This window comes from Sciurus carolinensis, chromosome 17 (genome assembly GCF_902686445.1).
Source record: "Sciurus carolinensis chromosome 17, mSciCar1.2, whole genome shotgun sequence".
In the NCBI taxonomy this organism is placed as follows: Eukaryota; Metazoa; Chordata; class Mammalia; order Rodentia; family Sciuridae; genus Sciurus; species Sciurus carolinensis.
Window position 1 is genome coordinate 17,843,179 of NC_062229.1, and position 15,455 is coordinate 17,858,633.

The 15,455-nt window shown below is 40.5% G+C and overlaps 1 protein-coding gene across 1 annotated transcript; it reads left to right on the forward strand.

Moving 5' to 3' along the window:
* The first annotated feature begins 1,086 nt into the window (after positions 1-1,086).
* On the forward strand, positions 1,087-12,888 carry LOC124968153 (olfactory receptor 7A10-like). The gene is made up of 2 exons (XM_047530473.1): positions 1,087-2,002; positions 12,548-12,888. The coding sequence occupies exons 1-2, from the start codon at positions 1,087-1,089 to the stop codon at positions 12,886-12,888; spliced, it is 1,257 nt and encodes a 418-aa protein (XP_047386429.1).
* Positions 12,889-15,455: the final 2,567 nt, after the last annotated feature.

Sequence of the window (15,455 nt, forward strand, 5' to 3'; positions counted from 1 at the left end):
TGATTTTGTTTTTCTCATATCTGATTCATCATCAGCCATGTGACATGATTATTCTTTTTAAAACAGGTTTATTGAGTGGTAATGAATGTTCAAAGGACCACATGTATTTGATGTGCATAATTCAGTGAGTTCCCACATATGTCAATACATGTGATATACCCTTAGCACAAAAACGTAATGGGCCTGTGATTTGACCCATGCACATGTTCCTTGTCCACCATTGGGACGTAGGAGCTTTTGTGGTCAAGCCCTCGGCAGTGCCTGCAATTTGGCCAGCACGCTGCATGTGTTCCTCAGTGGTAAGAAAGAATTTCTCATTAAAAGTGTGCAATGGCTTCAGGTACAACCAGCAAAATGAGAAGTTATCCTCCACTTATATATGATGTGTCAAAATACATTCTACTGTCATGTATAAGTAATTAGAGCAAATAAAACATATTTAAGAAAGTGTACAATGTGTGAACTCAAGAATACAGTCTGCAGTTAGACAGAAATTCCTACTCAGTAATGGCATTAGTGATGCCCTAGGATGACCAGAACCAGAAAAAACAAAACAGAACAAAACAGAGGTCAGTTTCTTTCTTTTCTTATTTTTTAATTTTTGTTTGGCAAACCATTCTAACGTTATTTTTACTCTTGGAATAGAGTGTAATTACTTTCATTTAAAAAAAGCACAAGAACCATATTTTATAATATAATTACTCAGTGTAATTCGATATGAAGCAAAATGCTACACTCTTCTCAAGAGTCCACATACGGAAACTGGTTTATGATGGAAAGTATAAATTGTCTCATTTCTGTTGTGTTGGTACTGGGAATTGAATCCAGGGTTGCATTTCCTCTGATCCACACTGCAGGCGTTTTTATTTAGATACAGAGTCACAGGAAGTGACTTACGGCCTTGCTAAATGACTGAGGCTGGCCTTGAATTTGCAATGCACTACCTCAGCATCCACAGTCAATGGGGTACAGTAACGTGCCATCAGGTCCAACTGAATTTTCCATTTCAACTAAAGCAGTGGTGACCATATATGTAAAGAGGAGTCATGATATTTTTCTTTTTATTTTGGTAGTCACATCCACCACATGGAACCAGGAAACAGCACAAGAGTTTCAGAGTTTCTTCTGCAGGGATTCTCGGAGGACCCAGAACTGCAGCCCCTCATCTTTGGGCTTTTCCTCTCCATGTACCTGGTCACTGTGCTGGGGAACCTGCTCATCATCCTGGCCACCATCTCAGACTCCCACCTGCACACGCCCATGTACTTCTTCCTCTCCAACCTGTCCTTTGTGGACATCTGCTTCACCTCCACCACCATCCCAAAGATGTTGGTGAACATCCAGACACAGAGGAAGACCATTACCTACACAAGCTGCATCACCCAGATGTGCTTTTTCTTCATTTTTGTAGAGTTGGACAATTTCCTCCTGGCTGTGATGGCCTATGACAGGTTTCTAGCCATCTGCCACCCCCTGCATTACATGGTCATCATGAATCCCTGGATCTGTGGTTTGCTGGTTCTGGTGTGCTGGATCCTGAGTGCCCTGCATGCCCTGCTACAAAGCTTAATGATGTTGCAACTGTCCTTCTGCAGAAACTTGGAAATCACACACATTTTCTGTGAACGTAACCAGGTGGTCCAAATTGCCTGTTCTGACACCTTCCTTAATGACATGGTGATGTATTTTGCATCTGTGTTGCTGGAAGTTGGCCCCCTTGCCGGCATCCTTTACTCCTACTGCAAGATAGTGTCCTCCATCCGTGCAATCTCATCAGCTCAGGGCAGGTACAAAGCCTTCTTCACGTGTGCTTCTCACCTGTCCATTGTCTCCTTATTTTATGGCACAGGACTTGGTGTGTACATTAGTTCTTCTGCAACCCACAACTCACACTCCAGTGCAACAGCCTCAGTGATGTACACTGTGGTCACCCCCATGCTGAACCCCTTCATCTACAGTCTGAGGAATAAGGATGTAAAGAGGGCCCTGAGAAGGCTCTTTGGTGGGCAACTGTAGCAGGTTCAGAAGCCCATGCCCCTGACTGCAGGCAGCAAGCCTCAGAGCCAGAGTTGGGATTCTAATGAGATTGGGCATGTGAAGCTTCCTCCTCCTATTGATTTCCTGCAATTTCACTCCTCTGTGTTCAACCTCTCTCTACCATTAACAACCCACTTAATTCAGTCTCCTGCTTTCTATGATGCTCAGTAGTTTTTTACTTTGAGTTTCTAAATTCTTTATAACGTTGAACCAAAAAACCTTTGATAATTCCCATTCATGTCATGGGACAGAAAGGATGTCTCAGGAATCATTTCTTCCCTCTTGAAATACATCATATCAATGAATGTTTCTTTGGTTTTACTGAAAAAATATTCCTGAGTTTGGCTATGTGTATGCAGAAGCAGGGCACTGGGCCCCTGAGGTGGATTTTGTAGTTTGTAGTAGAGGGAAATGTGTCACTGAAGTGCTTCTCCTTTGCTTTATCAATTCTGTGTATGTCTATACTTTAACTGCTCCTCTTGATAATTTGGACTTTAGTGTAATGGTGTTGATTGTTGTAGGTTACTGGGGTCACAAATTAAAAATTTAGGCCAAGATATTCAAAAGTTCTGTGGATTAGGATTGAGCTAATTGAGATATCCTTGAGAGATCATTATTCTGCCTACTACAAGTTCTTTTTAGTAGTTATACTAGTAGTGTTTCGAGAGCCCTTGTATGCAATTATTGACTGGACACAGTGGAGCACACCTTTAAACCAATAGCTTGGAGGCTGAAGCTGGAGGATGGTCATTGTGAAGCCAACCTTGCAAGTTAGGGAGATCGAAGCAAACAAACAAATAAATAAATAGGGCATTTAGCTCAGGGGTGGGCCACATCTGGGGTCAATCTGCAGTATGATGAAATGATAATAACAATAACACAGCAACAATAATACACAGAAATCATTACAATCTTTAGAGTGAGTGACCACACATCCTTTCAAAAAATACACAAAAATACTAACATAAAGAGAATTTTGGCAGGAGAAGACCTGAAACTACCTACACCAGACTTTTACAGAACTTCACAGCCTTGCTCCTCTGAGAGAGGTCCACAGATCAGGACCTCCAGTAACAGGACCACCTTTGTCAAGGAAGAATGCAGAGGTCCTGCAACCACAGTAGACCTATGGTCTCAGCATTTGCATCACAACTTGCATCCTTGATGATTCTTCTGCATATTGAAGTTTGTGTAGAACTGGTTTTGATGAATTCTTCACTGCTGACATTTGGAAGCAGGGAAATTATTTGTGTTGGGAGCTGTCGTGGATGATGTAGATGTTTAGTACCAGCATTGAGACTTCATCATATATTTCCAGTGGAAAATATCTCAAGCTGAAAATATCAGGCTCAGATCTTAGGAACTGGAAATATTATACCAGAATTCAAATGAGAGTCTTTTCTCTTAAGTTAATAGCATTGGTCAGCCCAGTTTCTGTAGAGGATGGAGTTCATAATAGTATCAATACATAAGACAGACTTCATAGAAGAGACTTCCATAAAAATGAAGATGCCCATTACCTATCAGATATTAAGCTCAGGTTATGATGCATAAAAAGAACAAATCACATCTCTTCCTAGTAAACATTTGGAAGTGAGGGACTGAGTGGGACCTCTTAATACGTGTTAAAACTGTAATTTAATGACAGTTTGAGAAAGAACCTCAAAGGCAAGTGGTGTAATTCTCAAGGCTTTAGACCAAGGGAACACAGTGATCACTCTTGTTAAAGTGGACATGGCACTTTTCAGGGGTATCGGTGCTTTTCTCCCAGCACAGGTCCAGGCTTTGAAGACACATAAGCTCCAGTCAAGATGAGCTCATCAGTGTCAGACTTAGAAAACACTTTCAGTCAAAGTGGGGATGAAGTGCCAGGATCCTGGACCTCCTCAAGGCAGGTGGATCCATGGAGAGATAATAAAACATAGGTGTACTGGACTATAAACGTGTCTCCTAGGAAAAGAGAAACAGCAGGCAGAATTTCGTGTCTTTCCAGGCCAGCGTCCCTCCAGGGGACAAGGGGGAAATGAGCCTAATGAGCAGATATAGGGAGCTGTGACTCTCTGCTCTGATGTGGTCCCTCAGTACACAGCCTGTGCTGGACGGGATGTGCTGGTGTCCTTTGAGGTCTTCAGTCTGCCTAGGAGCCCAGCACTTGACTCCTTCCTGCTGTGTTTTCTGGGGACAGAGCTTCAGTCACCATCAAGCCCACCCAGGCAGGACATTGCACTTCCAGAGAGACCATCCTCTCAGAGATGATCTCCAGGAGAGTCTGACAGCTCAGTGGATGCTGCAGGAAAGCTTCAGAGAATGGAAACCAGGACTCTTTAGCTGAGGTCAGTGAGAGCCAGGCCAACCTAGCACAGAGCAGGGCTGCTGTGGCTGCTCGCTGTCCTGATTGAGGATTTACTCACAAGGCTGCATTGATTCATGACACTTGGCTGAGAAGTGAACATTGCACTGATTAACACACGGTTCACTGCTGGCCATGAAATGGAGCTAATGGAGGCTGAAGAGAAGAAAGGAGGGAGGTGTCCAGTGCTCCCAGAGAAAGAGCAGAGGTCCAAGGAGCTTTGCATTTAAGGGAGTAGAGGAATCGTAATTAACTGTGCAGGAACAAGAAGTTTGGTTAGTGCATTTTAAAATTGTGTATGTGCTCAATATGGGAAATAATTGATTATGCTTATTTATTATTTACAAAGATCCTGACTATGAATCTTGCATGTTATCTTAGGTAAAAAGTTCATGGGACACACATTTTTAAAGTATTATTTTCTCTATAGTAACATTGAAAATATAATTTCATAGGTGAATAGAGTTATGCCTGGATCCTTACTGTGGAATGCTTTGCATACTTGTGAGACTTAATATACCTGTGGTTTTTCAGCTATTTCCTGGTGTGTTGCAAAGGCCTGTGCTGGTTTCTCTAAGTGATAGGAGTTCCCCCCGCACTGTTTTCCAATATAGTCTTTTAAAGAGATTATTGGTATTTTTTCTACCACAGACTGTCTATTTTCATGTATATAGAAATACATTAGTTGGGAATGTGTGAAAATTTGTGAATTTTGTAAATTCCAGTCTATGAATTGGTTGTATCCGCACATTACTTTTTCAGAAAATGTGAGTGATTAATTTAATATTCTTTGAATTCTTGCTTTAAATAAAAATAAAGATATTCGACGGTCTTGTGCATCCCTAGTTCTATGTCACCATAGATACACATTTCCATCTGCTTTTTACACCTCTGCTATGACTTACTGTGTATTTGTGATTTTCTGCTCAGATGCATTGCTCAGAAAGGCATCCACTGTAGGCATCATTGAAAGGCATTCATGCTTATTTCCCTCTTGATCCAAGCTTATTTTATCCTTGTTTATCATATTTCAACATAAACAATTTTGTATGGTGATATCAAATCTTTACCTATTTTCACCATCCTGCTGTTTAGAGGACTTCCTTCATTTTGTCTTATTTGCAGGTGTTTGGCAATTGAGTCTCAAATTCATAACCCATGTTGATATCATTAACTAATTCCTATTTCACATCTTTCCATTGGATGTTTTAGATTTTTCATTTCATTTGTTTCAAACAGTGCATGGTGAATGAATTTATTGAAAAGTGACATGGAACCCTGTCAACAAGTACACGGGGCATTTTTAATAAAGAATAGCAAAATATTTAAGATCAGTATAGTAGAATGGAAGCTGGTGGTCAGCAGAGGCTGGAAAGGGTGGGGAGGAGGCAGGGAGACTGTATAACCACTGCAACCCACAGTCACAGGGGAAGGGGTCCGTGTCCCACCACACAGTGGGAAGTTTTCAGTGAAGCCATTCCTTATACAGTGTTATGTCCAAAAGTTTATAATCTTTTGATGCAAACATAATATTACTTCCAAAGCACTCTACTTGTTTTTCTTTCTTTTTTTTTTTTTTTACTATTTCAAGGCACATTTAATTCAACATCAAGAGTGTAATACAAAAGACGCAAATTCAACAAAGGATCACATTCCCCCATGCATGCATGACTTGTACTGACATCTATTATTTGACTTTCTCATGACTATTAAAGGTTCTTTCTCAGAAAAAAAAAACAAAAAACAATAAACAAAAAACAACTCAAACAAAGAAACAAACAAAAACAATTAAATACAAAATCACCTCATTGACCCAGAGATTCAACAACAATCATGAAGTCCTCAGTCTTATTGGCAAAACTGATACACAGTGTCTTTAGGTCATTATGCTCAAAATTAAGTGTGAAGCATTTTCCATTTCTTCATATTACTGGAATTTTACATGTTCAAGTCTTGATTGATATCTCTGTTTGCAGCTCTCCAACCTGTCTCTAGACAGAGGGTGCCAGAGACACTTCTGTTTCTCACGCTATTTTCTGCAAACAGAAACATTGCTCAAGTGTCTGCATTTCCTAGAAGGGGAAGTTTTTGGAGATGGCCTCTTCTTCAGAATAATCTGACGGCATCAGGTCTCAGAAGCAAGGACAAAGGGAAGAGAAAACAGCTGAAACACAAATTTCACCTGGTAAGTTTTACACAATTCATTACAAGCTGCACAGTATAAGAATGTGGCCTTTTCTTTCTTTCTTGGCTCAAAAAGTCTGAGTATCAGTGTGGAAATGAGCACTTGGTTGTCCCACTCCAGCTTTCTCTTAATGAGACTGTCAGGAAGTCTTGACTAGGGAGTATGATTTGATTACCTATCAGGCCTAAACTTCCAGGCACTCAGTCCATTTTGGGCTAGTTCCAGTTAGTCTGACCCAGATTGCCCACTTTCCTTTTTAGGAAAAACAAGTCACTCCCTGGGTCTCCCATTGTTGATCTTGGTGGGCAACCCTGGGCTGCTGACTTGCTTGGGGCACTGACTTTGAGAAGGACACTCTTGCCTCTCTTGTTCCCCTGTTGCTTCACTCAGTCCAACCTTTTTGGGAAGAGGTTCTTCATTGGTCATCTTGAATCCTCTCCAGACTGTGACTGCACAGGAGCTGCCAGTCACAAGGACCAAGGCCATGCTGCTGTCCTCCCACCGCAGCCCCAGAGCCTGCCTTCATACTAGTTTTTCATTACACGTTTTCCATAAAGAATAATAAAAGTTAGAAATTTCTAACACAGAGAATTGATGAATGTTTAAGGAGAGACAAGTGCTAATGACCCTGATTGGAGCATTTTATATTGCACACACGTGTTCAATGATCACACTTGGTCCTGCTAGTGTACACAGCTATTATGTCTCAGTTTAAAAAATTCAGAGTGAGGCTGAGGTTCGGTCATAGAGCACTTGCTTATCATGCAAAAGGTCCCAGGTTCACTTGTGGCCTTGCAAGAAGAACCCAAAACACAGCAAAGCAACACAAAATGAAGAAACAAACCAAAACCACAAAACAAAGTGCAGCAGATACCTTTCTCAAAAGACTGAAATAAATTTTAATCAGTGTGACATATTGCAAAAAATGGAAACAAAATGCATACACTGATTGCTTTAGATGAAAATAATAATTACACAGTAAACTTACTAGCACTGCCATTCTGTTTTCCTGTAAGTTCTTAGTTTATGTTTGAACTTTTCTTCCTATTCTGCATTCTGACAAGCTCATGTGCTCTTCATACAAATGCAGGAATAGGCTCCTGTGCACATTGCACATGCCCTGTGTTTAGTGCTGTGGTCTGTTCTAGCTTGTCCCTTCTTTCCTTCTCTCTCAAAGATGCCTGCATAGTTCCTTCCAATCAACTAACAGAATGCACTTTAGATATTTCAAAGGATGCAGGGTATTTCATGGTGAGGTTGTGCCACCCATACTTTTGGTGGTCTTTCTTACTTTTGTAAACATTGCTTTACTAGTATATCAAGGCTGCCAAAATATTCTGGTATTGTTAGTTTCAAAGTGGTTCTCAATGACGAGTGATATCTGTGTCTGCCAGGGGACATTGAGTAGTGTGCAGAGACTTTTCGCATCAAGAGAGCACAGGGATGCTGCTTAATGTACTACAAGGTACAGGACAGCCCAATCCCAAAGTGTAAGCTGACTGGAATGTTGTAGGTGAGAAGATCGAGAAGTTAGGTGAAAGAACATCTTCAGTTTTCCCGTTCATCTCTGTTCCCCGCCTGTCACCAAGACATGGCACCAAGTCCCTTGTCCTCCACCACCTCAGAGAGTTCCTCTTTTCTGTTTGAGAATTCCAATCCCATCAATTCAAGGACTCCTTAGGGTGCTTTCCAAAGCTGAAGAATGTGATAATATCTTGCTGTTTTCTTAACAGCTTGGAGCTAATGTTCGTTCTTATCACCACTGTTTTGATCTCTGTTATTGATATCCTCCTATTTTTCTAAAATTATCAGCATTTCAAGTGATGTCACAAGTAATGTTCCTCTACTGACTATTGGAGTGATTTTTTTGAATGTTAACAATTTAAAATTGTATTTAATGATCTGTGCTTATCTTTTTATACCGAGTTTTTTGCCTTACAATATATCAGTTCATGGTAGATTTCATATACAATGTCTTGATGTTCATCTCAAATGTGTTTTGCATTTTTACACTGGAGTCTTTAACCTGTCTGTTTATTAGTAAAGGTGTGAGCTAGGAGATCAACTTCCTCTTCTCCCATTTTATAAGCATGTATTCTACCATCAAATATTTTCCTATCAGATGGATATTTAACTTTGTGTTATATGAAATGTCCACATACATTCATCTTCATTCCTGATTCATTCCTAAGAGATAACTGAGATTTTATCACCTGCCTCCATGTTATAGGAACATTACCTGTATATTCTAGTGTGTCAAAATCTTTGTCAATTTAATCATTTTTTGATGTTGATTTTTTTAAATTATTGTCCTGTTGATTTTTTAACATTCTGTACATCATCTTTATTGGTTCTTTCAGTTCTATTGCAGTGTTTTTTTGTTTGGAAAACACAAAAAATAGCTTCCACAGAGTTCGAAATGTTGGTCAGTGTAGAGCGTCCACAATCACAGAGAAAGACCTGAGTTCCACACTCAGCACATGTGCACACTCACGCACACCCACACCCACCCCCCACACACACACACACAAAAATACAACCTCTTATTTACTGTCTCCACTCAACCTGATTTTGTTTTTCTCATATCTGCTTCATCTTCAATCATGTTACATGATTATTCTTTTAAAAAAGGTTTATTGAGTGGTAATGAAAGTTCAAAGGGCCACATGTATTTGATGTGTAAAATTTAGTGAGTTCCCACATATGTCAATACATGTGATATACCCTTAGCACAAAAATGTAGTAGACCTGTGATTTGCTCCATGTGTATATTCTTTGTCCAGCAGCAGGATGTAGGAGCTTCTGTTTTTGAGACCTGGATAGTGCCTGGAATGTGGCCAGCACTCTGTTTGTGCTCCTCAATGGTAAGAGGTCATTTCTCATTAACAGTGCACAATGCATGAGTTCTGGAAAACAAGCATAGAGTTAGAGAGAAAGTCATACTCATACTAAGTAATGGCATTAGGGATGCTGTAGAATGACCAGACCCAGAGACAAAATAGAAATCAGTTGAATGTGCCCCATGAAATAAATCTTCCTCTAAGTACTGCTTTCATAGTGTTCCAGAGATTTTGATATGATGTGTCTTTGTTCTTGTTTACTTCTAAGAATTTTTTTATTTCCCTCCTGATGTCTTCTGTTATCCATTCATCATAAAATAGTGTATTACTTAATCTCCAGGTGTTGGAGAACTTTCTGTTTTTTCTTCTGTCATTTATTTCTAATTTCAATCCATTATGATCTGATAGAGTACAAGGTAGTATCTCTATCTTCTTGTATTTGCTAAGAGTAGCTTTTGGCATAAAACATGGTCTATTTTAGAGAAGGATTCATGTGCTGCTGAGAAGAAAGTGTATTCGTTGTTTGTTGGATGGTATATTCTATATATGTTCGGTTAAGTCTAAATTGTTGATTGTGTTATAGAGATCTATGGTTTCCTAATTCAATTTTTGTTTGGAAGATCTATCCAGTAGTGAGAGAGGTGTGTTAAAATCGCCTAGTATTATTGTGTTGTGGTCTATTTGATTTCTGGAATTAAGAAGGATTTGTTTGACGTACATGGATGAGCCAATGTTCGGGGCATAGATATTTATGATTGTTATGTCTTGCTGATTTATGCTTCCCTTAAGCAGTATGTAATGTCCTTCTTTATCCCTTCTGACTAGTTTTGGCTTGAAGTCCACATTATCTGAATTGAGGATGGATACTCCAGCTTTTTTGCTGTGTCTATGTGCATGGTATATTTTTTCCCATCCTTTCACCTTTAGTCTATGGGTATCTCTTTCTATGAGATGAGTCTCTTGCAGGCAGAATATTGTGGATTTTTCTTTTTAATCCAATCTGCCAGTCTATGTCTTTGATTGATGAGTTCAGGCCATTAACATTCAGGGTTATTATTGTGATATGATTTGTATTCCCAGTCATTTGACTCATTTTTGTTTTTTGACATGAATTGTTTTCTCCTTTATTTGGCTATTCCTTTAGACTAGTTCTTCCTGTTGCTGATTTGCATCGTTGTTTTTCATCTCTTCCTCATGGAATATTTTGCTGAGAATGTTCTGTAATGCCAGTTTTCTTTTTGTAAATTCTTTAGCTTTTGTTTATCATGGAGGGATCTTATTTCGTCATCAAATCTGAAAGTAAGTTTTGATGGGTATAAGATTCTTGGTTGGCATCTGTTTACTTTCAGGGCTTGGTAAATGTTGTTCCAGGCCCTTCTAGCTTTTAGGGTCTGGTTTGAAAAATCTGCTGATATTCTTATTGGTTTCCCCCTGAATGTAATTTGATTCCTTTGTCTCACAGCCTTTAAAATTCTGTCTTTATTTTGTATGTTAGGTATTTTCATAATTAGGTGCCTTGGTGTGGGTCTGTTGTAATTTTGTGTATTTGGAGTCCTATAAGCCTCTTGTACATGGTTTTCCATTTCATTCTTCATATTTGGGAAATTTTCTGATATTATGTCATTGAATAGATTGTTCATTCCTTTGGTTTGTTTCTCTAAGCCTTCCTCAATCCCAATAATTCTTAAATTTAGCCTTTTCATGATATCCCATAATTCTTGTAGATTCTGTTCATGATTTCTTACCATCTTCTCTGTTTGGTCAACTTTGTTTTTAAGATTAAATAGTTTTTCTTCAATGTCTGAGATTCTGTCTTCCAGGTGTTCTATACTATTGGTTATGTTTCTATGGAGTTTTTAACTTGGTTTATTGTTTCCTTCATTTCAAGGATTTCTGTTTGTTTGTTTTTTTTTTCAGTATCTCTAACTCTTTATTGAAATGATCTTTTGCTTCCCGTATTTGCTCTTTTAACTGTTGATCGGTGCGATCATTTAATGCCTGCATTTGCTCTTTCATCTCCTGGTTTGCTTCCCTGATTGCTTTAATTATGTACATTGTGAACTCCCTTTCTGACATTTCTTCTGCTGTGCTGTCATTGGGTTTTATTGATATAGTATCTAGGTTTGTTTGGGACATTTTTTCCCTTGTTTTCTCATATTGGTCAGATGTCAGTGAGACTCTGAGATATTGCAGATTTCCACTATTGGCTTATAGTGTCCCTGTAGATTTCCAGTTTATCACCTCCCCACCTTAGGTAGCCTGACGTCTTGGAGGAACTTGATAATGCAGTGCTTCAGAAGAAAGCTGCCCCTAGCTCGCAACTGGTTCCAGGGCTTGGAGCTGGCTCTGTGCAGAAAGGTTCTCACTGGTCGGTCTGCACCGAGAAGCTGGCCGTGAAAGGAGCCTGCCGCCGGAGGGGGCCGAGCTGCTTGGGAAAGTCCCTGGCTGCCCTGTCCTGGCCACTGAAGCTGCCTGTGGGCCGGAGTTCGCCGCTGGCTCCGGGACTTGGAGCTGGTTCTGTGCAGAAAGGCTCTCACTGGGGGGCCTGCTCTGAGAAGCTGGCCGTGTGGGAGGAGCCCACCACCAGAGAGAGCAAGGCTACCTGAGGAAGACTCTAGCTGCCCTGCACTGCTCTGATAAGCCGCCACTATCCGGACCTGCCGCCCAGGCCGAGTTTCACCCGGTGGGGGAGACTCACCCCGTGGCTCTATTTTAGTCTGAGTCTCTCAATGCCTCCCCTTCTTGCATCCTGGGTTCTGGAGCGACAGGAGATGCAGTCACCCTATAGTCTGCCATCTTGTATCACCACCAGAAATCAGTTTCTTTACTGGAAAATATAAATTGAACCATTTCAGTTTTTTTGTTTTTGTGATTTTAGTACTGGGATTTGAACACTGGGATACTTTACCACAGAACAACAGTGCAGTCCTTTTTAGGGTGAGACAAGGTCTTCCTAAGTTGCTTAGGGCCTCACTAAATTGTTGAGGCTAGCCTTGAACTTGAAATCCATCATCCTCAACCTGGATGATGGGATTGCAGGTATGTACCACCGGGTCTGGATGAATTGTCCCATTTCAATCAAATCAGTGGTGTCCATATGTGTGAAGAGAAGTCATAATATTTATTAATTTTTAGGGAGTAATATCCACCACATGGAACAAGGAAATAAAACAAAAGTTTCAGAGTTTCTTCTGCTGGGATTTTCAGAGGACCCAGAACTACAGCCCCTCATCTTTGGGCTTTTCCTCTCCATGTACCTGGTCACTGTGCTGGGGAATCTGCTCATCATCCTGGCCAGCATCTCAGACTCTCACCTGCACATGCCCATGTACTTCTTCCTCTCCAACCTGTCCTTTGTGGACATCTGCTTCACCTCTACGAGCATCCCAAAGATGCTGCTGAACATCCAGACACAGAGCAAAGCCATTACCTACACAGGCTGCATCACCCAGATGTGCTTCTTCTTGTTTTTATAGAGTTGGACAACTTCCTCCTGACTGTCATGGCCTACGACAGATATGTGGCCATCTGTCACCCTCTGCACTACACTGCCATCATGATTTCTCAGCTCTGTGGTTTGCTGGTTCTAGTGTCCTGGATTCTGAGTCTCCTGCATGCCTTGTTAGAAAGCTTAATGGTCTTGCAACTGTCCTTCTGCACAAACCTAGAAATCCCCCACTTTTTCTGTGAGCTCAACCAGGTGGTCCAACTTGCCTGTTCTGACACCTTCCTTAATGACATGGTGATGTATATTGCATCTGTGTTGCTGGCAGGTGGCCCCATCGCTGGCATTCTTTACTCCTACTCCAGGATAGTGTCCTCCATCCATAAAATCTCATCAACTCAGGGCAAATACAAAGCTTTCTCCACCTGTGCATCTCACCTCTCCGTGGTCTCCTTATTTTATTGCACAGGACTTGGTGTGTACCTCAGTTCTGGTGTAACCCACAGCTCACACTCCAGTGCCACAGCCTCTGTGATGTACACTGTGGTCACCCCCATGCTGAACCCCTTCATCTACAGTCTGAGGAATAAGGATGTAAAGAGAGCCCTGAGAAGGTTCTTTGGAGGGCAACTGTAGCAGTTTCAGAAGCCCATGCCTCTGATTGTGGGTAGCAAGCCTCAGAGCCAGAGTTGGGATTTCTGATGATATTGGGCATGTGAAGCTTCCTCCTCCTATTGATTTCCTGCAGATTCACTCCTCTGAGTTCAATCTCTCTGTACCACTAACAACCCACTTCATTCAGTCTCCTGCTTTCTATGATGCTCAGCAGTTTTTCACATTGTCTGAGTTTCTAAGTTCTTCCAAACTTAGGAAAAAAAAAATTTGGAAATTCCCATGTGTGTCCTGGGATGGGAAGGATTTCCTAAAAATCATTTCTTCCCTCTTGAAGTGTATTGTATAGATATGTTTTTTATGTTTTACTGAAATATATTCATTTGGTTTGCTATGTGTATGCAGAAGCAGAGCACTGGGTCCCTGAGTTGGATTTTGTAATTTGTAGTAGAGGGAAATGTGTCACTGAAGTGCTTCTCCTTTGCTTTATCATTTCTGTATGTCTATGCTTTAACTGCTCCGCTTGGTAATTTGCACGTTAGTATAATGGTGCTGATTGTGATAAGTTACTGGGGTCATAAAATTAAATTTAAAAATGTAAAGTAATCATATTCAAACTCTTTATGAAATAGAATCTAGACATCCTTTAGAGAACATTATCCTGCCTACTACAAGTTCTTTTCACAGTGATATTGGTTGTATTTTGAGAGCTCTTGTATGGAATAATTGGCTGGACATGGTGGAGAACATCATTAAACCAAGAGCTTGGAGGCTGAAGCTTGAGGATGGTCATTGTGAAACCAGTCTTGCAAGTTAGGAAAACCCAGGTAAATAAATAAATAAATAAATAAATAAATAAATGGTCAACGCATGTTGCCCAGTAGTGGGTCACCTCTGGGGTCGGTTTGCAGTATGATGAAATGATAATCACCATAGCAACAACAGCAACAATAATACACAGACATCATTACCTACTTTAGAGTGAGTGAACACCAAGCCTTTCAAAAATACACAAAAATAATAACTTACAAAGACAGTTTGCAGAGGAGAAGAGCTACAACTACCTACACCAGACTCTCACAGAATTTCACAGCCTTGCTCCTCAGAGAGAGTTCAACAGACCAGGACCTGCAGTACCAGGACCACCTTTATCAAATAAGAATGCAGCGTTTCTGGAACCTTAGTAGACCTATGGTCTCAGCATTTGCTTCTGTACTGGCCTTTTGATGATTCTTCTGCATAAATGTGCATAAATGTGGTCTAGAATTGGTTTTGATCACCTCTTCACTGTTGACATTTAGGGCTAGAGTAATTATTTGTGTTTGTAGCTGTTGTGGGTGTGGTAGATGGCTAGTACCAATGTTAAGACATTGTTAAATATCCTCTGGAGGAAAATATATGTAGTTGAAAACCAAAGGCCCATATATATGCAGTGGAAGCATTGTGCCAGAAGTCAAATGAAGATCTCATCGCTCCTTACAGTATAGCATTTGTCACCCCATTTTTCTGCCATGGAGATGGAGGTCATAGGAGTATCACTATGTAAAATCGACTTCACAGAATAGAAGTCAATAAAAATGAAGTTTCCCAGTTCCTATCAGGTATTAGATCAGGTTATGATGCATGAAGTGAACCAATCACATCTCGTTCTAATAAACATTTTTAAGTTAAGGGTTGAATGGGAACTCTTAACTGGTCTTAAAACTATAACTTAATGACAATTTGAGAAAGGATCACGTAGGCAAGAAGTGTAATGCCCAAGATTTAGACAAAGGGAACACAGTGCTCACCCTTGTTAAAGAGGAGTGACTTTTCTGGGGTATTGGTGCTTTTTGCCCAGCACAGGTTCATGCCTAGAGACACATGAGCTCCAGTCAAGATGAGCTCATCAGTGTCAGACTTAGAAAACACTTTCAGCCAAATGGGGGAAGATGTGCCAGGAGGCTGGACCGCTGGAAGGTAGGTGGATCCATGGGGGAATAATAA

Coding starts and splice junctions, on each gene's coding strand:
- LOC124968153 (XM_047530473.1), top strand. CDS start 1,087: ATGGAACCAGGAAACAGCACAAGAGTTTCAGAGTTTCTTCTGCAGGGA. Junction 2,003..12,547: donor GGCCCTGAGAAGGCTCTTTG/GTGGGCAACTGT, acceptor ATTAATTTTTAG/GGAGTAATATCCACCACATG.